Here is a 23,486-nt window from a genome sequence, read left to right on the forward strand (position 1 = left end):
TATTTAGATACAGTAAAATAAATTATTTTTAGATTCGTAAGTCAGATCGAAGTTTAACCACTAAAACTAGGATATAAACGCTGTAATGACATGACAATACAAACTAACACACTTAAAATAACGCATATTATTATTACACCGTCAATCCGTGAATTGTTCTAAGTACTCCTTAAATTACTGTATACTTAAATCACAGACACTGCATGGTAACTGCCTCAGTATAGGGAATCTTTAATTATTAGTAATTTGAAATTCCTTGTAAGTGCACAAAATTAATATTGTATACTAATGATGATAAGTATTGAAAATCGGGGTTGCGTTGCCCCATTTCTATAAAGAAACCTTAACACATTATCATCTTCCACTTTTTCGGGGTTTTGTGAAAAATTACTCCCTTTTTCATAATGAGACACGAATGCCAAATGTTCTTCGTGGCTCATTTTATGCGCCACGTATTGTCTCGGCTTAATTTTATCTTTTTATCGCAATTTATATCCGCAGTCATCAACCAGAACTTCAAAACAAAGTAATTAAATAAAGCAACCAGAGGGTTGCTCATTGTCGCTGATAAAGATAACCTTCGTTAATGCCAAACTTTCCACAACAAGGATCAGTGATTGTTAATATCAATGTATTAATTATGTTATCTTAAAAGTCAAAATATGGATTGGCAAAGTTCAGTGACAATAAGATAATTAATTATTGGGATATTTTTCTGATACACAGATATTATTATACTACCATATTTATTAAACGAGTAGTGGAGAAAACGCAGCTTAAGGATTTCCATGACACCATCATGGAAAAACGGTAAATACAAAAATAATAAATATCATAATCAATTAATTATTAATCCGTTCCTATTTGTCTTGGAAATAGCAGCAATATCATTTTATACAATCTTGTATCTATTAAAGCAGCCTAAGCTGACCAAATCAGTATTGATCAACGTAATACTGGACTGATTCTATTTAAAATTAAAATCACTAATCAATCATAGCATCATATGGCAGCTCATTCGTAAAGTCTGTCACTTGAAGAGGGCCCGGGTTTGAAAAGTCTTTGTTTTGGGCGCGAGACGACTCCCTCGGACGTCACGTTCTCGTCATCGCGCACTTTCGACGTCTTTTTTCTCGTCGTTCTGTTTCTGACACTGTCTTTCTCGATCGCTCTCCGGCTGCGGTTGGTGTTCGTGGTCGGCCTGGTCCGGGTCGCCGAGCTTCTCAGCCTCGCGGATGTCTTCGGGGAGAGCAGTGTTCCCGGTGTCGGGCAGCAGCAGCGCCAGCAGCGCCGGCCCCAGGGCCACGATGCCGAAGGTGATGCTCGGAAGACCATGCATGTATTGATTCTGAAAACGGAATATTATTACATGATATCGTGAGTTTCAAAATGATTATGTATTCTGCTGCTCAATTATGAAATTGATGGTATTTAATTAGATCTAAAATTTTTATTTTTTTGAGTCCTGCTTAAAAAAAAAACTTAAGATCGAAAAGATAAGAAAAGTGTTGGTCTTCCAAAAAAATAAAATAAAAGAACATAATGTGATTGTGATTCACATGTTTGTTTTCATTCCAAACGCCCCCTTTTTAATCGGATTCGTGATCGGACAATAATCTCTTTTAATATGCTTCATCGAACAGTCGGGCATGATCTTGATGTATTGTAGTAATGATCGCTAATTTGTGATCTTTTCGATAATGCTTGTCAACTTAATTCATTTTTGGAAATTTTTAATCGGTGTATTACGGTATTACCGAAGAATGTTAAAGCTGGATGAGTAAGAGATCATAGTAAATGTAATCATTATATCTATTGCGCTTCATGTAGGTACTTTATTATTTTCTTGTATCATTTGCATCTTCAGGGATGAAAAAACATTGCAAGAAGGCAATGGCTTCGAAGTAGAATCAAACAAAAGGCATACGTTGAGAAAGATGATGAAGAAGTAGCCATTTGGCATATAGTGCTTGTGCGTCTTTTATCCCGAATCTGGAGCCGCTACATGGCAGCGTTGGTGCCCTGAGGCGCCAGAACGGCGCCACCAGACTTACCAGCAAGGGAGCCTGCGGCGCCAGCACGGCGCCGAGGCGGCCGATGGTGTTGGCGGTGTTGGTGAGCGTGTTGCGCGAGGCCGTGGGGAACACCTCCAGCGCCACCACCGTCAGCGAGAACAGCCCGTAGCTGCTGCACATCTTGCCGATCACATAGAACAGCGTCGACGCCCACCAGATCGCTGCAGCAGATACCGATTTAGAGCAATGAGAGCTATCGTTTTTATACTTAACAGTTGGCACCCCTGGCGATTGACAGGACCTTACTCTACAGTGGCGCCATCTTGATGAGTGCAAATGCGATAGTCCTCCTACCACTTTAGCGCTCACAAGTTGGCGCCACTGTCTTCGCTACTAGCAAGTGACAGGACCTTACTCTAAACTGGCGCTAACTGATGAGCGCTAAAACGATAGCCCTCATTAGAACATGAAGTCTTTCCATAGATAGATTCTTTGATACTGGTTGCAGCAAGGCAAAAAAGTTTGCTATCAAATCAAAACTACGCGATCGAGTTGTGTGCAATGCTGTGTGTCAGAACAAGTTCGAAGGACAATAGTTGTAGAAGACAGATAGAGGGTAGATGATTTGTCTGCCAAAAAATGGTTGAAGTATGTACCCATTTACCTAGTTCAGTTTATCTGTGATCGTCGAGGATGCAACTGCACTGAATATCGATCTCATTCAATAAAGTCCGTCATCTACTCCTGACAATTTTAAAAGTGCGATGTGCTTACCTATTCAAGAAAATATTCAATAATAGTGATGAAAGTGTCGATATAGGACAACTAAAAAAGATAATCTCTAAAGTTGATAAAATTATGAGGAAAATAAATATCGAATTTAATGTTTAAGCTTTTACAATCAAGTAATTAAGAATAAATCATAATTATTAATTTTAACCTTGCGCCATTTTGGACAGGTACTTTACCTGCTTAAAATATTTGTTATATGATTGCGGTAAGCAATTAAACCATTTTCACTTGTAATTACAATTTTGAAACATGATAATTACGTTCCTAGACATTTACAGCTTAGTGAATCTTTATAGCAGAAGGGCACTTTCCCTAATCTATTCTACTGGACCGCAAAGAAAAAGGGTCAGGTACTTTTGAAGATATTAAAAATATTCCAACCAGCCCTTTTCCTTTGTGATCCAGTGTATAAATGTAACTTACATTTAGGAACAAACGCCGATGTGATGAAGAAGAACGAGCAGAGCAGGTAGGCGACACAAATCGGCGCCTTCCTACCGAAGCGCGTGAGCGTAATGGCGGTGATTATGCGCGTGGGGATGGCCACCAGCAGCAGCGCAGAGAAGTTCAGGTACTTGTTGCCCGACACGCTGATGGAGTTGATGATGGTGCCGTAGTTCACGAACATGCAGCAGAAGAAGGACGCCGCGATCAGCGCCACGCGCGCCAGGATCTTCTTCGAGCGCAGCGCGGAGAGAAGGTGCGTGGATTGCACAGGACCTTGTTTTTCCTTGAAAGATTACGTGATTTACGTAATTCAATGAAAATTATATTATTGAAGGTTTTTGTTGTTGTTTGAAGTTTGAAATAGTTGTTTTCCAGCTTTAAAATAATTCTTATCAAGATTTTAAACTTATGTGAATATTTTTGGACTTGATGATGATAAATCTTTGAGATCATCGTTATAATCGATGCCCTTTGCTGCGCGTGTGTACCTATTATCTTATTGAGTTCAGTAGTTATCAATGTGGTAATCATAATTACCTTTTTAGGTAGGTACTTCATACTTAATTATGTAAATATGTTTAACGAAAATATTCAAATCTTACACTAATACGAGCATTTGTATTAATTCAACATAGAGGAGATCCAACATAAACCCAGTATTAACAATTTGATAAATCTCAGATCATTGTTTAATCATAAACAAGGTATTAAGATTAGATTGCTTATGACAGCTCCGAAGATATAATTTCTGCTCATTGATCCCTTAGTGGCCATCGAGTTCTGATATTCAACGCTTGAAGCGCTGTGTGATCATTTTGTGAAATTTTATTTTTTGTGATTGTGTCACTCAGTTGTGTCATTAGTTATTTCAAACGAAAACTAATCAAATCATTAGATCTAATTTGAATATTACGAAGTAATATCAGTAATATTAAAATTAGAGTTATAACAAAAAATATTTTACCTGATCGGATTTATTTCTCTCATCACTGATCTTAGTCATCATCTCTTTAGCTTTCTTTGATAACGTAATTTTATTAATCTTGGCGACTTTGTTGAGGACTCTGACGGCTTCGTCGTTCTTGTTGTGTGCTAGTAGCCACCTCACGCCTTCGTCCACTAAGAAGATGTAGAAGACCACTACTAGTAGGGGGGCGTAGATGGCCCTCATCATGTGCCTCCAGTACGGCACCTTCCAGGCGATGAGGCCGAAGAACGCGCTGCCGAAGCTCGCCAGAATATCAGATATGCAAGAGAACACCACTCGCCGCTTTTGACTGACGCTCTCTAAAGCTGTGGAGGAAAGCAAGGACTAAGTGATAAAATATTTGTGCAGTTTTTACCACTATCATTTCAGCTTATCGTGATATCAGCTATGACTGTCTGTAATGAAATTTACATCTTCAACTTTTACAACAGTCCTAACCAACACATTATTGAATGATTCTGTAAACAGTTCGGTTCATTTCGTTTTGTCTCGTGATTATGTTTGTGATGAATATTTTTTGTAGAAAAATCGCCAATATTGATGAGTTTACAATAGTCAATCTGAAATATTTTACAGTGTTTTGAGTTGTCCTTTTATTAGTGATATTTTCCTGGCTATTTTACTACTAGAATATAAGAGCGCTGCTTCACACAGAAATACAAATATTCATAAAGTACATTTATGAAAAGTTATTCAAAACAAAACACGATCACGCGTAAACAAAACCTTTATCTGACATAACGACAACGAATCTTGTTTATGCCTCGTTAATTAAATTAGCGCAAAAAATCTGACAAATCGAAGGAAATTAGATACCAGCATCATAAGCTTATTTGAGTTATAATCCCCATCGATCTTGATTTATAGTCACCTGATTCTATCGTAACACCTTTTGACAGGTAGCAATATCTATAGTTATGATCCAAAAAACATCTATCAAACGAACTAGGGGGTCGATGTGTTTTAATCATGGAATTATTATGAAGATAATATCGGCTTATTTTATTAAGAACGGAAGTGTGTTTATCAATAGTTCCCGTAGTTAGGAGAGGTGTAAAGCAATACATTTCCATGTATGCGTGTTTGTCTTGTTGGTTGTCCTAATAAATAAAATAAAATAACAATAAATTAATGTCCCAACGAGTAACAGTGTAACTTATGGGATTTTTTTCCTAATGAGTAATAGTCTTATTAGGCAAGGCATATAATACGCAGAACTGACGGCCAATGGGGCAGCAAGGTTCTGGAGTGGAGGCCACGCACCGGAAAGCGTAGCGTAGGACGTCCACCGTAGCGGGAAGGCGCTGGATGCAGGCCGCTACCAACCGGCCATTGTGGAATTCATTGGGGAAGGCCTATGTTCAGCAGTGGACGTCCTATGGCTGAAATGATGATGATGATGATGAACAGTGTTATTAAAATGATGACTTACAGAGGACTAGCGAGGCGTTGCCGTAGCCCAGGGCCGTCTCCAGGAACTCGAAGACCAGCAGCATCCAGTAGTTGACGGAGAAGGACTTCACCAGCCCCGCCGCGCCCACCACCAGCGGCGTGCACACGATTATCACCTTGCGCCCGTACCTACGCCGAAACATACATACATGATAACTTATTTTACTAACGTGTGAGCCAATACGAAATCTGGAATAATATTTGTGCATAACAGATAACTACCTATCTGAGATTATTTTTCGCAAATGCTTCTCGAACGCACGTCTCGTAAGTAAATCAAAAAAATTCGTAAAAGTCCATTAATGTACCGACTCCTTAATCCTTCCTATTAGTATTAGAACTATTTTGTTTTGATTCTGTTACAGTCATAAGTTATGGATGGTGATGATTTTAGTTGTTAGTCCAAGCAATAAATAGGTTTTTTTAAGGGAATCGAGCCTGGGAATAATGCAAATTGTTTAGGTAATTGTTTATTTATTTATTTATTTATTTATTTATTTATTTATATGGCATACCAACAACATATATATTATACTCTTATGATTGTTGTAGATATTATACTGTTGTCACACACACTACCATAATATCGATAAATAGATAATAATAAAGTAATTAAATTTCCATTTCTTAATTATCTATCAAATGTAAATTATTACAATTAATGATTTTATCAAATTACAACGATATGGTATATTTAACGATTTGTACCGGATAAAAGGTTTATGTTTAAGGACTTACGATAACCTACAGATGAAGCAGTTTAGTTTTAAGATCAAATTTAAGATTAAGGCTGGGTTGCACCATCTTACTTTAACTTTGACAAACGTCAAAAATCTGTCAAATTCCATACAAAAACATCGGTTATCGTTATAATTACGGTCAAAGTTAGGTAGTGTAACTCAGCCTTAGATGTTTGTTGACGATTGTTTTTAAGTTAACTTAATACTTACGATAAAACAAAGCTTTTAAATTAAATCCTATTTGTATATTTACCTATCCGAAATAAAACCCGAGAGCAAGAAAGAGAAGACGAGACCAAGATTGTGGACGGTGCCGATCATCGTCCTCTTCCAGGGATCACAGCCGAGGTCAAACTGAAAAAAATATCATCTTTAAATCAAATTAATCTAATCAATCTAACCCATCTAAATATATACAGTGTGTCCGGTCACCAGTGTCCGACCCGTACTACTACCCCACTGTATATAACTCAAAGGTGACTGACTGACAAAGTGATCTATCAACGCACAGCCCAAACCACTAGTATAGACGGATCGGGCTGAAATTTGACATGCAGGTAGATGTTATGACGTAGGCATACGCTAAGAAAGGATTTTATGAAACTCCACCCCTAAAGGGGTAAATCGGAGTCGCGGGCGGCCGCTAGTCATAAAATAAGATACTTTAAAATTAGAAATACATAGAAAACATTGCTGGGTAGATACTGGACTAGGTCATATACATACCTATTTAGAAACCATCCGGAGAGTTTTGTCATTGAATACGTCTTAATGAATACTTAAAGCTACGGTCCACCCATCCGTTGCGTTTTATAGAGAAGGCAAATGTTCAGTCGTGGTTTACTAGCTAGATAATAATGATAATGCAAAGAAAAACATAGGACAGTGAGGACCATCATATTATTATGAAAATTATAACAGAAGTTAACTCTGTGAGTGCATGAAGCGGAACAAACACACAATGTCCCATTTATAATAAATCAAACATACTATAAGTTACAGCAAGTCACAGTGAGTTGATATATTCTCTAATAACAGGCCATCAGATACAAGAATCGCTAAACACTGTTTGTTATTTGCGATGAATCTCAATGTGTCTTGGGATACTCTATAATTTACGTTACAGCGCTTTTTACTGTAAACACATGTCATGAAACTTTATCGGTACCTACTAGTATCTTAATTATTTTACTATTATTTGACAACACGTGCAAAGTTTTTATCATGCTTTGATTGGTGATGAATATTAGAGTAGAAATAACTATACGAGTATTAATTAATCCTTCAAGCTCCGCGAATCTAGACACAATAGATAATCAATAATTGTTATGACATTAATTAATGCCGTCTGGGACTCAATCGGTTAAGTATGTTCGACGAAGGATCAATACTACGAGATCATTTAATTAATATTACATACGAGTAAACTTCTTCTGAAAAACCTAAGTCCAGATCTTTAATAAATTGCACACAGTATCTCGTCACCGTCGTGGCAGAATTAAATAACTGACAAAACCAAAGTTGCGAGATATTCACGTTTTTGTATTTTTTTTCGTTAAAAATGGCGATAACTTTTAAGGGTAAAAATATTTTAATGTCGGTCTTTTGATATTTTATACAGCAAATTTACCTTTATTAATTCAATATTCTTCGATGATGTTACTTTGTATTATTTTAAATAAAAAAATAAAAATGTAATTATTTAGTTTTGCCACAACCGTATTTTACAAAAAAGTTGCAGTTATTTAGTTTTTGTATGTCACTTATTTAGTTTTACCACAACCAAGGTATTACAAAAACGAATATTTCCATTGAATAAGTACACTTGTTTAATTTTGCCACACTTTTATTGACCTAAATGTTGATTTATTCATTTTATTTTATTTATTTTGTCAATGCAATTTTAGTCAAAATCTGTAAAATTGTTAAATAATACTAGAATATACTTACTTATTTAATACTTATAAATGTTTAACAAATTGGAATGGTAACCATAAACATCAGATTCCTATAACATTGAAATACAATTGAAAGAACCAACATCAAAATGAATATCAAAATTAAAATAATCCAAAAACAATAAAACTGTAATAGGGATCTCTCCCTAGTTATCCATAGGGATCCCTTACCCTCAACGTCATGGCAGAACGACGTTCAATGTCTCTGCAGATCTCCGTTGACGCTAAGGCACATCGGCAGCTTAATAGACAGATATGGAAATCCTTCCGACATGATGTTCGCAACTTTAATACAAATAGTATTAAAGAGACGATAGAGCGGAACCAAGGCTCCAAAGTGTTCGCAAGAGACTACTCTATTGGACGAAGCTAGCTGACAAAGCTGAAAACTGCGGAAGGTAGTGTAACGTCAACAAAAGCCGAGGTTCTGGGTGAGATTGAAAAGTTTTATGGACAGCTATATACCTCGACGAAGATATTGTGGATATCAGCATTATCAGCCTATACGAGATTAGGATGGCTCTCAAACACCTAAAGAACAACAAGGCAACGGGGGATGACGGAATAACCTCGGAGCTTCTGAACGCGGGTGGAACATCGATATTGAAGTCAAGTCCTTCAGAGACTATTTAACTTCATCTTACTCCAGGGAACAACGCCAGAGGCATGGAACAGAAGCGTAGTGGTACTCTTTTTCAAGAAAGGGGATAAAACCTTGCTGAAGAATTACTGACCAATCTCGCTTCTGAGTCATGTTTACAAGCTGTTTTCGAAAGTTATCACGAATGATCTCGCGCGTAGGGTCGATGACTTCCAGCCTCCCGAACAAGCCGGTTTCTGAAAAGTATCGGTACATATCGAGGTGCTGAAGTGCTTGTACACGCCACCATGTTGGTCCGAGTACAGGAGTGGAGTACGAGGGCGATTCCTCTGCAGCGAGACATGAGGGAGATGTTATATCTCCGGATCTCCGAAACTATTCACCGCTGCATTGGAAGACGCTTTCAAACTCCTTGAATAGAAAGGATTCGGCATAAACATCAACGACGAGTACATCACTCACCTTCGGTTTGCAGACGATAGATATTGTGTGGTCATGGTAAAGTCATTGGAAGACCTCGGCATAATGCTCGAAGACCTTAATCTCCCAAAAGGTAGGCCTTCGGGTGAACAACACGGAAAAACGAAGCTTTTGTCGAATGTCTATGTTGCGTCCTACCCAGTTTCGGTTAGGAGCTCGAATCTCGAGATTGTTGACAAGTATGTCTATCTCGGACAAACGTTTCAGCTAGGTAGAGAAAGAGGTCGAATCCAACTCGGCTGGGTAGCGTTCGGGAAACTACACAACATCCTTTCATCCAAAATATCTCAGTGCCTAAAGACGAAAATCTACAATCTGTATGTGTTACTACTGATGATATACGGCTCGGGAACGCGGCCTCTTACTTATAGGCCTTATAAATAAGCTCAAAGTTGCACAGCGTGCGCTTTGAAGAGGGCTATGCTCGGTTTTTCTGTACAAGAGACAAGGCACATAGTACGCAGAACTGACAGACGATGGGGCAGCAAGGTTCTGGAGTGGAGGGCACGTACCGGAAAGCACAACGTGGACTTCATAAAGGTAGCAAGAAAGCACTGGATGCAGACCGCTACCAGCCGGTCATATTGGAAATCATTGGGGGAGACCTATGTTCGACAGTGGACGTCCTATATGGCTGAAATGATGATGATGATGAAGGTAACTATCCAGATTTAACATCTGAGTAATGAACATTGAAATTAAAAGTAACATTTAAAGTAATGTTACAAAAATGAAATAAATCAAAAACACAATTGTACGAGTATTTTGAAGCAATGTTTCGGATCGAGTTGTGGCAGAATTAAATAAAGTCACTTATTGACTTTCTTAGTACAAGTATTTTGAAGCAATGTTTCGCAGTGAGTTGTGGCAGAATTAAATAAAGTCACTTATTCAGTTTTGCCACGTTAATTCTACAACAAACAGAGTTGTAATTTATGGTCAATAGTTTCACTAAACTGAAGATATCTTTGGAAATATCATAGATATTGCCACGAGAGTGAGACCAAAATATAGGTAACACTTTCTACTATACAAAAAGTGGAAAAAGTGGTTTTTGCCAAAAGTGTCAGTTATTTAATTCTGCCACGACGGTGCTGTTTGCTGTAATGTTTTGCTGTAATCTGTGTTATGTTACTGTTCTTTTTTTTTTGTTTTTTGTTATCTTGTTACTTTTGTTTAGGTTTTAAAAATGCGTCGTGTTGTAATGTCCGGTGTCCCTTCTTTGCTCACCCCTTTTGAGAAATATCGAACTCGAGTCGATGTCTCTCCGAAGGGATGCGCGGCGCGAAGCCACAACAAGGGCTCTCGCGGAAGACCAGTTTCTTGAGCCTGGGAGCCTATTGACACAGTGGCCTACTATTTAACTATATTCGTTTTGTGTTGTTATTGTAATTGTATAATTTGTGCTTACTGTGTTAATAAAGTCTATTTCTTTCTTTCTAATGTTTATAGTAATCCCAATTGATAAAATAATTAAGGAATTGTTAACTTTATTTCGATACTGGTTACATAGTAAGTAAGGCCTAGAAAATAGTGAATACATATTCAGAATCAACTGGCTCTAGAAATTCAACAGCATCAACATATTTACAGTCTTTTATACTGAATGTATAATCTATGTGTACATTTGCCCTGGTTACCATAACGAGTGTAATTTACCCATCGAGTGGGCGCGGCGGCCTCCTCATCAGCGGTCCCGACGACCGTGGCAGTGACCATGTCATTGTCACTGATGGCTCACGTGTTGCCATGACATTGAAATACAATGCAGATTAGTGCATTGCAGTGAATGAACTTTACTACGGTGTATTTAACCGGTTCGATACTTTTCAGACTGAAATTTTGCTATTTTCAATGAAGATTTTTTTTTGAACGAATAAGATAGCTGAAAATAATATTACCTACTAGCTTTTGCCCGCGGCTTCACCCGCGTGAAATTTAGTTTGTCACAGATCGTCATAAATTATAGCTTTATGTAATTCTGGGTTATAATAATACTGTAAAGTTTCCTCAAAATCCGTTTCTGTTGTTTTTGAGTGAAAGAGTAATAAACATCCAGACATCCAGACATCCAAACTTTCGCATTTATAATATTAGTAGGATTACAAATTGGGATTATTAGAAATACTTAAACCTCGTTTTCAGCAAGGTACTGTTTCCACCTCTCGTGCGACAGATGATGGACAGTACCTACTCCTCATTCCCGTTTTTATTATTATTTTAAGTAACGACCCCATAATAATGTACAAATTTCAAGATAAATTACTGTTAATGTTATTTTTCTAGATATTACAGTGCTACTACAAATAATTTAATGCATTATGTAACTAAACCTAATGGTACAACTTACCTCAGCAACTATGCTATCGTTGTTCTCGTAGACGACCTGCTCACACTGCATGGTGTCGTTGCCCACGAACCGCTCGGGGGAACAGTCCCCATCGTCAGGCCTCAGGACCGCCGTGTCGTTCTCCAAGATGGACAGAGGCCCGTCGAGCCTGACCCGCCGCTGGCAGGCGTTGCTGCTGTTCAGCGCAAATGATGCCAACGACGCGTTGAACCGACGGTCCAGGTACTCGCACTCGGGGACATTGCACCTGAAAAGCCTCGAAAGATTAATGTCAGGGTCATTTCATTTAAGCTACCAGTTGTTAACCCGAACCACTTGCAAAAACTCAACATGACTTTAACTCATATTAAATTACCCACTCAATCACTTGATAGGTACATTATTCGACATGCTCAGTTTATCACATTATTCCATAAATTATAATTAAATAGAACTACATATTGTCGGCATTGTTTAAATAATGAAGGAGAAAAGAAAGCGCGGCACGGTTAATTTAATTAAAATCGTTGCATAAAAATCACATAATAATAAATTGGCTATCAATATTGAAATGTCTATCATAATCATAATAAAAACTAGAGAGAAATAATAATTATTAAACATCAAACAGTTACATGTACCGCATAAACAATAGCTACCAATAAATCTTAATTAACATATTGTTATTGGGATATCCATAACAAATTATTGCTGCCTTGCTTCTCAACTTCAATTTCTTCCTTAAATATTTTACAATAGACAATCAATATTGTAACGACATTTAGATAATTTCTTGACATTATTTAGATTAATGTTCACGTGTAGGTATGATTATATTACTATGATAAGATAATATTATGTCTGAACTATGGGCTCTATTGTCAGCATACTGAGCTCAGAGACAACTTCTTATACGGTCGAGAAATGGGGAATTACATCATATAAACAATTTAGTAATACAACTTGATACCTAATCTACACTAATATTATAAAGAGGAAAACTTTGTTTGGTTGTAATGAATAGGCTCAAAAACTACTGGACCGTTTTTGAAAATTCTTTCACCATTCGAAAGCTACATTATCCACGAGTAACATAGGCTAAATTTTATTTTGAAAAAAATAGGGTTCCGTAAAATATGTAGATAATGTAGTCCACGCGCGCGAAGCCGCGGGCGGAAAGCTAGTAGATAATATTATTAGAGTCACGACGTTTAGCATTCATAACGTTACAAGCTTTCATTGCAGACATTTCTCAGAAATATAGTGAGAATTTAAAAGCAATTAATGAATGTTGTAACGCAATGTTCACCATTTAATTTAATAAACATCTTTTTCCACAAAAGATCTGAGATTCATCTCTAATCAACTTACGACTTTTCATTTATTTGGAAAATTGGAATTTTACCCCGTGGTGGAGTCGAGTTACAAAATATTTGAAGCACCAATGAAAACTTTAAACTCTACTCTTCCTAAATAAAAACGTTTTTTTCGTTCTTGTCAATTTCAGACTCATATTTAACGAAATTGTATAAATGTGTGTATTTATGGATTATTGCATGACAGGCAACGTGCTGCACCGCACCTGTGTGCACACGCGCCGCGTGGGCGCAGCTCTCGGGCTGCGTGCACTTCCAAATAGCTATATCAACCGAAACCGAACGGATCAACTATTTACCTAATGATCAAGCCATTACGAAATCATTTGCAACGTTACTTTATGAGCTGCATCTCGTACTGCAGTCTCAAAGTTTTACGTATGCTGAACATCTGTGTATACTGGACCTGTCTTTTTGTTCCAACATTTAATTCATCATTAACAAAACTGAATAAGTAACGAACTTTACTATACATTAAATTATCAGCGAAAGAAACTCTAAGAGATGCAGTGCCATGTTTTCCGCCTTCTTTACTAAGGCTGAGGTGCACCACCTAACTTAACTTTAATGATAACCGGTGTTGTTTGTATGGAGTTTGACAGATTTTTGACGTTTGTCAAAGTTAAAGTAAGATGGTGCAACCCAGTTGATGGAAAAACTACTGAAGGGATTTTGGTGAAACTTTATTATTCATACATCAGAAAGACGTGTAGAGGCTAATATTTATTGATATTTATAATATTTTTAAATTAATCCATGTGAGTAAATCTTTGGGCAAAAGCTACTCGTAGTGTTATAATTCGTCTGAGCGGAATATTATTAAGTCACCTGAGCGGAACCTCAGCCGCAGTGAAGACGTAGTTGTAGTTGCACATGGCGAGGAAGGAATCGCGGAAGGCCAGTAGCAGCAGCAGCAGCAGCTGGTACTTGCCGAAGCTGCCCAGCTCGCTGAGGATGCCCTCCAGGTTGAACTGGCCCTCCGTGCTCTCCGGCTCGTGCGCCATCTGGAAGAGATTTTCGTGATTAGTACAACCCACGATATTAATATAATCAAAAAGTTATAAATAATAATTAAAAATATTGTTTTCAACTAATATCTATTAGTTATGATAAATGTTAACGTCATAGCTTGTCACAACATAAACAGGGATTGAAAATATTAAATTCCAAAAACCCAACTTTTTACATAGAAATAAAGAAAATAATGAGTATTATTAATGAAACTGCTGATCAAACAGACTGATAGGAAAACGAGCGTAATTTTCGCCTGAATTTGAGTGGCGTGGCACTGACGCGCGGAAGCGTGTGTCCACGACAGTTGGAAATAGCATCTTACTGATAACTTACGCCCATTGAATTAAATATAAAGTAAAAATGTAAAACGAGAGGTCCCATTTATAAAACAATACATAAATATCTAACAATAAATATTAAAAAACACATAATGGTAAGCATAGGGGCAGAACATTGACTTTAAGTTGTAGGGCCCGATTTTAATTTGTATGAAGAATCAAATCGGTGTAATGTGCGCACTTTCATACATCTCCATCTAAAAGTCGGTGCATGGTCTGCGCCTAGGCTTAATACATACATAGGTAATAACTTTTAAATAAAACATAACTACTAGTTAATACAAAAACTTGTGAAAATGACCTACTTTAGCTGATGCTCCTTTAGACACCATCGTTTTGCTCTTGTTATCCACTTTCTGGTAAATTGAAGATTACGCAAAGATCATTATTTCTGTAACAAAATGAATTATGTTAAATACAATTATGTTATGTTAATGCTCAATATAATCAGAAATAAACAGTCCCCTATTAATAGCAGCCCATTAATAGCTTACACATACCAATGGACACAGTTCATTGGTAGCGTACACTCAAAATTGTTTTCTCCCTAGACATCGAAACATTGTCAAATCTAAGTTTATGTACTGACTTAACAAAACTGTATTCCCTGTATTTCACTAAACATTAATTCTCAAGAAAATTAGCAAACTAATAGAAATACAGTCACACATAAACGGATTCCAATTTTGTTTGTCCACATCAAGTGTACGTAGATGGCTGAAAGGTGGCACAGTCATTGTTTGCTTTCCATTACTATTCACGTTGAAGCAAGTATCAAAACAGCTGTGACGTTTCAGAACACTGAACTATGTATTTGCAATCATTTTCACATTAAATTATGGTTACAGACGAACTATTTACGCCGTTTTTCTAGCAATGGTTTAGTTCCGCTTCAGCGACAGCGGAACCAAACTGAAATTCTGTTTCCAAATGTTATTATATTGTTATATATTGTATACATATTGTGTTGGCCTGCAAGGGCACGGAAACATGAGGGTTAATTTAAGCTCAATTTTGTAGTAAACAATCGTAGTAACTTGGTAGGTATGTGGGTATTAGTTGTTTGTAGGGTTTCAGTGGATTTTATCAATTCAGCTGAAATTCAGGGTAATACCTTCATGCGTCGCTATTCTGATAAAAATTGAATTGCCTTGACAAACAGCAGGAAAATAAGTGTGAAATGTAGTAACGTGGATATTAACTACATTTAACCCGCTGCGTAAGCATCACCTCATCTCACATCACACTCGCGCTCGCTGTTTGTTAGACACTTATATTTAGAAAATTGAAATAAGTATTTAACAAAAATTCCACATGCGCTATTCTGCAGCCTGAAGCCATAAAGCTGTCACGTGACCGGCGCAGCCGCAGCCATGCAATCACACGCAGACGTAAGAATTGTAATAACTGTGAAACCTAATGAAATTACCGCACAAGCGCCGCTAATCCGATATTCACTTTTAAAATATTTAAGGCGCTCAGAGAAACGAAAGTGCCGCGTGCGTTTGTTTTAATTGTTACCAATTAACACAATATTCTACATACCACCTGCACTAATTATTTTTTTAGTCACCTTTTAAAATATTTAGTTCAATTAGTTTGGTTTTATTAACAATACTATGAATATATTTCTCAATCGTATTTTAAAGAGTAAAAAAGCTCTACTTTAGTTGGACGAATTCAGCCAACAACTGAAAATAAACAAGAGTAATTGCCTATGTAAATGTTAAAAAGTTACATTAATATTGATGTCGCAGTAGCAATCAATAAATTAGGCATTTACTCGTAACTAGCTTTTTCAATTGTTTATTCAGAAGTGTTTAATTGTTAGATTAACTAATCAAAGGGATAAAAAATGTAGTTATTTTAAGTTCAAAATAGTTTGTTTGAAATCAATCAATAATTAAAATATTGTTAGAGAACCACCAAAGTTTTAATTATTTTTTTATTATAATATTTTTAATGTATTCCTTCATTCACTAAACAATTCACAATTTGATTCATCCACTCACCAAGCACATAAATAAATAAAAGTCCTTTGCCAGAACACAATTAAATTCGGAACGTCAAGTCGTCACTAGATCGCGGCGAAGTGCCACCAGAGTTTTATACCACCGTTATGGGCCACAGCCGAGTTCGGTTTAACAGGCGTAATTACTTACATAAGTTGCATGGCTATTGTTTGTTCATTCATGCATCATACCATGCGACGTCACGTCAAAGTTTGTACACCTTGACAATGACACTGGAGGAATTGGGTTACCTACCCAGGTGTGGGGAGGAAACCAACTGTTTTTGGGTTTAATAAAAGTTATGGAACTGCGAGGAAGCCAGTGATTATAACATTTAATTGTAAACAATCACTTCCTCGGTTACAGTGTCACCTAATTTGGTAAATTTTCAATTTGTTCGATGTGTCGTAATCAGGTAGAGTCGCTGCCAAACTTGCATTATTTTGCTGTTCCCTGCGTGCACTACCTTACAAGTTTTCAGGCAGGTTTGATCCTTAAGAGTTTTCCCACTAAATTAGAATCACTCAATTGTAAAAATTATAACATTGAAAGAAATAAGTAAGTAAGTATGTATTTAATTCCCAAAATATTTAATTATTTTTTATTAGCATACATTTCATGTTTAACGAGCTAAAATTATTACATATTTTATAGATGAAAAGCACATTTTCAAAACTTTCAAGTTTCAAAATACATTTAAGACAACAAATGAGTTAAACAAATTAGTGTGTATTTTGCTCAGTCGCTATAAAATATTATTATTATTCCGAATCTTAACTGCCAAACATAATTGTATCTCCAGCTCTCCACTGACATTTTAACGGCTAATAATGATCAGGCGACGACCAATTTTTTCCTTCAGACTATTGCTTGACCCTTAAAATTGTATCGTCCTTGGATAATGTCAATATGTGGTTCACCAATGACGAGGGCGTGAGTCAAATGGAGTCAAGTCGTGAGCTGGTTCCCTGATTCACCTGCGCGTTTAATAGACAATTGATTTTTATTGTTTCAAACTTTCAATACTCGCCGATATTACTCACAGACTTGCGGGGACCAACAAAGCCTTACACTTATTCACGGAAGTCAAACAATTGCCAATATGATATGCCAAATAAAAATTTGCATTTAAAACATTCGTAGGAATTTCAAGAGGAAAACACGTGAATTTAAATTTTTAGCCATCTGCTTTGTTCCGAAATAGGAAAAAGTATCGATGTAATATAGGTACTAGCACAGAATAATAATAAGTAGGTACTGTACTAGTTCATGAAATAGTACTCGTATTAAGAGCCTCAAGCCTACTATGAAATATCTCACAATATTCTCCCATACCAGACAAACATTAATTGGCAAGCGGTGAAAAGAAGGGCTATGTCTGAATTCAGCACACTTTCTTTTTTGTAAAACTTTGATACGAGCTTTCATAGTATTAATCATATTTTACAAACATTGTGTATGTGTTTTCAGGAGGTATATCGGCTAGAACCGTGAAAAGCTTTTGCATCTTTTCGAAGCTGAAAAAGTGGTCAACGAAATATTTGAATTGGAATAAAATATTTAATAACGGCATAAAATAGGTTCAATTCCCGCCTTAGGTTTCGATTTTTTCAGGTTGTTTATTTAAAAAATATTTATTTACATACCTGTAATTTCAGGCATTTTAAGGTATGGTAAGTATTAAAATTTAATTTAATTATATGTTTTTCAGTTTCAGTTTACCTTCCACCTCCACCTTGACGAGCTCCAAGTGCGACCTTCACATTTCTCAACAAAGAACTGTTTAATTTCCATTTTCTACGGATGAAGCTGTAATCTCAAAATATTCTATTATGTAATATTACATGCGTTCCTTTTCAGACAAGATTAGTTATTTAACAGTTATGTATGTACTGACTTAAAGATGGGTGCTCTATCTATAGAAATACCAGGTAGAGAAATTAGGTTGTGAATTAAAATAATAACTAACTAATAAATCACGGATTATCGCGGTTTATCAAGCGGGCTAAGGCTCTTAAGTGGCCAGGCTGCTTGACTAAAGGCAATTTGAGAGAGTCTATGGTTGCCATGGATAGGAAAACGAATTGAAGGGCTCCTTTCAGCTGGTTGGGCAATGTCATCTTGTTGTAGGGTAATAGAACTGGGTGGGCTTAGCACAATACTGTCATACCAATGTATGTTAGGAGGAAGCGTAATCAACCAGCAATTTGTTTGGTTGGTGGTTTTAATTCAGCAAAAGGATATCTAGTTTTGCAAGTAACTGGTAAGTAGCACGACATATAATATCTTGCTTATTATTTAATGCATCCCTAAAACCAAACATTAGGTTTGTATGAGAAAATAATGTTGCAATTACATGGACTACTCTTGTTTGTTTTTGCTAAGTCACGTCATTGTTTGGAGTGATTTGTAGTTCGCAGCAAGATTAGCCGCAGTACATCGGCCGCCGTCCCTTGTGTAAACACCGATTGTCATGGTGGGCCACAACACGCCGGATACCGTGGGTATATATACTCTCGTCTCAAATATTTCAAATACAAGTGGGGCTGTACACTGTACATCCAAGGACAATGTTTAAAATCCAATATGGACAGACACTGCTGAATGTTGGTGCTGGTACTCTGCACGTGGCTTCAGATTCGAGTTTTAGCTACTTTTATGATATGAATGACGTGATGGCATCTTGGTTCCAAGTTTAATTTCTATCTGGGTCAATTGAGAAAACCAATATTAATAAATGACTACCTATTCATTATTTTACATATTCATTTTACTATCACTTATATTTATGGTGATAGTAATCTCAGATTCATCAAAGTGAGACCACAATAATAGGTCGTGTATGGTGACAGAATCACTTACACCCATACAACAAAGTAATTCAAAAAGTATCAAAACAACTGTATTGTTTCGCGTTTTTCAATTAGTACACGTGCCATATATTCATTGCGCTACTGCGTTAGTTGCAATGATCATTGACCTCAGTAGTCCGGTGTTCGATTCCCGCACGAGTCCCGCATCTCAAATTACCCCTAATTTATTGCAAGCAGGAAAGCCTGCATTATGACATGACAACATTGTACTCATGTAAACCTTTACATGTGTATTTTACACCGCAAATGATACTTTTTTTTTTTTTTTTTTTTTTAGTCTGGTAGTTTATTACCAGATAATTAGAGATAAGTGTAGATGTTGACTTTCTTAAATAGGTACCTATACAATTTTCAGTTTCATTTCATAGTACAATAAAATGTATCTACCTACAATTTTCAGTTTCACATTGAAGATAAAATATCTAATTAATTTATCTACGCTTATAATATTATAGTTACTAAATATGATTTTTTGATTTAATAAAACTTCATTTGGATTGGAATTAACGTGAGAGGCAGACACACAGACGCACAATTAACGAGAGTCCTTCTGGCTCAGTCGGGTAAAAACAAATCATTTATGCACAATGCATTAACCCTCTTAGCAACGACTCGGAGATACAAAATAATTGTAGAAGACATGAGTAAGAGCAGCAAAATAAGGCGATTAGCGAGACAATGTAACAGTCTGATTGATTTGCTATAAACCGCGCTCTTTATTGATGATTGTAACTGAAAGTAAACAACATCTGGATAAGTCATAAATAGTCAAGGAGGTGTAATTATAACGGTTATTATGTATATTCTAAGAAAAATAAGTAATCCAACGGTTTAATCTCTAATAGTGATATTTAATGTTTCACCCGAATTTATTTGCTTATCATAAGATATTGTACCATTTTACAATTTTTATTTTGTTCTGCATGTTATTAAAGATTATAAAAAACCTTAAATGAGTTACCTACTTACTTGAGACAAACAAATTAATATCCATAGCTGAATATCAATTTCCTTTTGAACTATCGTGATCCAACATCTAATGCGCATCTTTGTTTTGATTTTGTTATTAATGTTATAGCATTTTATCGTTTAATTGTTGTGGCTACATATCACTGCGTGCATCTAGCGCGCTCGGCGCCATCACGACAGAAAGCGGATGTGTAGAACTAACGCTTTAATGCTACTGCTGATATTATTTAGATAATACCTGATTTTTGAAGAATTTCGCTTGAAAATTTTATTGCGGCAACGGTCATACACATACCTAAATAAAATATAATAAAAACATACATTAAATGGATTACACGACGATCAAAGATAGTACCAATTCGACTTTTCTCTATATGTAAACAAGAATCGGTAAAGATTAACATGAAGTAGCAAGTATGTACAAAGTTATCACGAACACGTGTCTGCTCCACGCTGACCCATTAACGGTGTTGTCTTTATTAATCACTTATCAATAATACACGATGACATTATAGGGTACCTAGCTGCAAAAGTTCGGAAAAAAATATTCTGAAAACAACTAAAACCTAACACCTAGTTCAAAAATAGCAAATAATTAATCAAATCACTGTCAAAACGATTATTGGCCAATGGCCACAAAGAAAGTTAGTGGTTTTATATTAACGATAAAACAATGCAGTTCGTTTTTTATAAGTGAACGGTTGGCTGTGATAGTTTTTTTAGGGTTAGAAGAAATCAAAATTAAATTATACAGACTCCATTAAATTATCATAAATTAAATAACTAGGTATGTAGGCCTGTCAACAATGGATAACTATATTCTAATGCGGTAATGATGTTCTCAGACATATTTGCAATGTTCGTGAACCCCTGATAACGCAACCTCTGGACTTGGCGTCACTGGGGTATTACGGTTTCTTATATTGATATTTGGACACTAACACACGAAAATAGCTCATAATTTAATTTTAAGGATTTACAGACTTATGACGAGATATACTGCGTTATATTAGTAGTTCGGAACTGCTTATAAGATTTTTTGTTTAAAGTTGTTCATGCAGAGAAAAAATGTAGAGTTCTTTCGCATCCCTGAAAACTATGAAATGGTCTAATTCTAAGAAACGTAAATGGGCATTTCTTAGACAAATGTTTTTTTGTTCATACTGAACAACGCGAAGATAATTTTCACTATCCCTTCAACTACCCAGCCTTCTGAAGCACATTCTAACAAATCTATGTATTTCTTTACATGTATACAATCAGGTGGATTCATGGCTTGCTGTATCTTACTTAACCAAATGAACTGAAATTCAACGAATTGTGATTTTTTATTTGAATCTGAATCTCATGACACGCTAAGAGAGATGAATTCTGTAGGTATACGATAGAGCACGAAGGCGCTGTGCACTTTGGCTCATGCAAGGTGTGCCGGCGGTCATATACTTGCTCTTTGTCTTACAAAACGTGTCTTGCGATCCATTCCGTAAAAATGACTCTACCTACTTATAAGTGTACTACAAAGGGCCTGTGTACTGAATAAACTATTTGTATTTATGTTCGATACAAACTGACGAACATTATTCCAATGGTAATTAATTTGACATAATTTAAAATCATAAACCAAATTATGTCAAAGTAGCACAAATGTCATACTACGGTCTTCGAAATGGAATTTTCTTGAACAACTTCAGTACCTATTCCCGTTATAAAAAGTAACCCAAAACTGCATTGAATTATTCAAAACGCTTTGTGCTAACGTCAGGTGCGCTGCGGACGCATGTTTGTGGAATGGAACCGCGCGATGCGCACGCGGCGGTGAAAACCGGAAGATCGCGCGGCGACAAACAGCGGACGACATTGTATGCACCTATTGGCCATGCAAATTGCAAACATCGCTCAATTGTCTTGTATTTTATTTATTGTATTAAGTGAATGAAAAAAGTAATAATGAATAATGTAATGTTCTTGCCCTTTCATGATACTCGTACATTTAACTTTGTCTTATAGTTTTGACTACTTAATAAGCAATCAAGTGTTTTGTGTCATTAATGCATGTAAATTATTAATTTATTCATTGATTTATTAATCACTTATATTATTGTATGCCAACCAGGCGAAACATAGTGAGACTATCACAATGTAATATTTTTATCTGTAAACACCTATGTTTCACAATAAGTAAATTTGAATTTGAATCTTCTAGTGCTTCTAGCGAGTACTAACTTCTTCTACCAAGACTTCTACTAATGTCGTAGGTATTCTTTACCTAAATTGATTTGATAAGGGTATTGATTTCACATAATATTAGACGTAGGTATTATTCCACAATGTATTACTTAGTAAAGATTTATTTATCTTTCTATGTATCTGTCAAAAACAAGTTGTTTCTGGATTTTGTGTTTTACATACGATGACTCTGAAGTCAACGAAGACAATCTTTTATTCTACTTCTGAGAAATAATTTACGGAATGAGGACTAATCAAACGTTTTGTATTTATGTTCACAAAATCCTTACACCATTGCTCACTCACTCAAGTAGCATAGCGAAAATGTACACATATTATCGTTATCACCGTAAAAAATAAAAACATCGTACTCACATCTCAAATGCGGAAGCGATCGCACTGCACCGTGACCATCACTGCACTCAGAAAAGAGTGTACACGACCTATTTACTTAAAGTAGGTAAAATATTTTTGTTGTGTATGTTAATAATTTTGAATTTAAATTTGGAATGTGTCAGTTCCCGCGCAGTGAGTGCGCGCACGTGCCCGCGCCGCCGCGTTGTGCGCGGGCCCCGCTGGCGCTGCGAGCGCGCACAACTGTTCTACTAGTTGTTTTCTTACAAGGGAACAATAAATGCTGCTATTCTAAGATACGGTCAGCTCATTGTGTGGAGAAATGTATGGAAGTAACGGTAGACGACTCTTTTAAGTAACTTTCATGATGGCATTTCCTGGTAACATACGAGTAAATGTGTCACAAGATTCCTGGAAAGCTCTTTTCATTCTTTTACAGTGTTTTCGTGAACCGCAGAACAATTTCCGATTGGAGACATACTATGATACTTCTTTAATAATAACGTGGATCACAATTTATTA

General features: G+C 36.3%; 1 protein-coding gene across 2 annotated transcripts; it reads right to left on the bottom strand.

Annotated features, from left to right (window-relative positions):
• Positions 1-854: 854 nt before the first annotated feature.
• Positions 855-23,156, bottom strand: LOC135076378 (solute carrier family 22 member 3-like). 2 transcript variants are annotated; one of them, XM_063970869.1, is made up of 10 exons: positions 22,986-23,156; positions 14,836-14,921; positions 14,007-14,182; positions 11,824-12,070; positions 6,688-6,788; positions 5,675-5,823; positions 4,219-4,547; positions 3,231-3,537; positions 2,055-2,236; positions 855-1,348 (listed from the first exon to the last, which is right to left on the bottom strand). In XM_063970869.1, exons 2-10 carry the CDS (start codon positions 14,860-14,862, stop codon positions 1,106-1,108), a joined length of 1,761 nt encoding a protein of 586 aa, XP_063826939.1. In that variant the 5' UTR covers positions 14,863-14,921; positions 22,986-23,156; the 3' UTR covers positions 855-1,105. The 2 variants fall into 2 exon arrangements, with proteins under 2 accessions (XP_063826939.1, XP_063826940.1); XM_063970870.1 differs by lacking the exon at positions 22,986-23,156 and adding an exon at positions 16,543-16,657.
• Positions 23,157-23,486: the final 330 nt, after the last annotated feature.

Source organism: Ostrinia nubilalis, chromosome 11 (assembly GCF_963855985.1).
Source record: "Ostrinia nubilalis chromosome 11, ilOstNubi1.1, whole genome shotgun sequence".
In the NCBI taxonomy this organism is placed as follows: Eukaryota; Metazoa; Arthropoda; class Insecta; order Lepidoptera; family Crambidae; genus Ostrinia; species Ostrinia nubilalis.

Coding starts and splice junctions, on each gene's coding strand:
- LOC135076378 (XM_063970869.1), bottom strand. CDS start 14,862: ATGGTGTCTAAAGGAGCATCAGCTAAA. Junction 6,789..11,823: donor ACGATAGCATAGTTGCTGAG/GTAAGTTGTACC, acceptor TATTTTTTTCAG/TTTGACCTCGGCTGTGATCC. Junction 5,824..6,687: donor TCGGGTTTTATTTCGGATAG/GTAAATATACAA, acceptor GTTTCGGCGTAG/GTACGGGCGCAAGGTGATAA.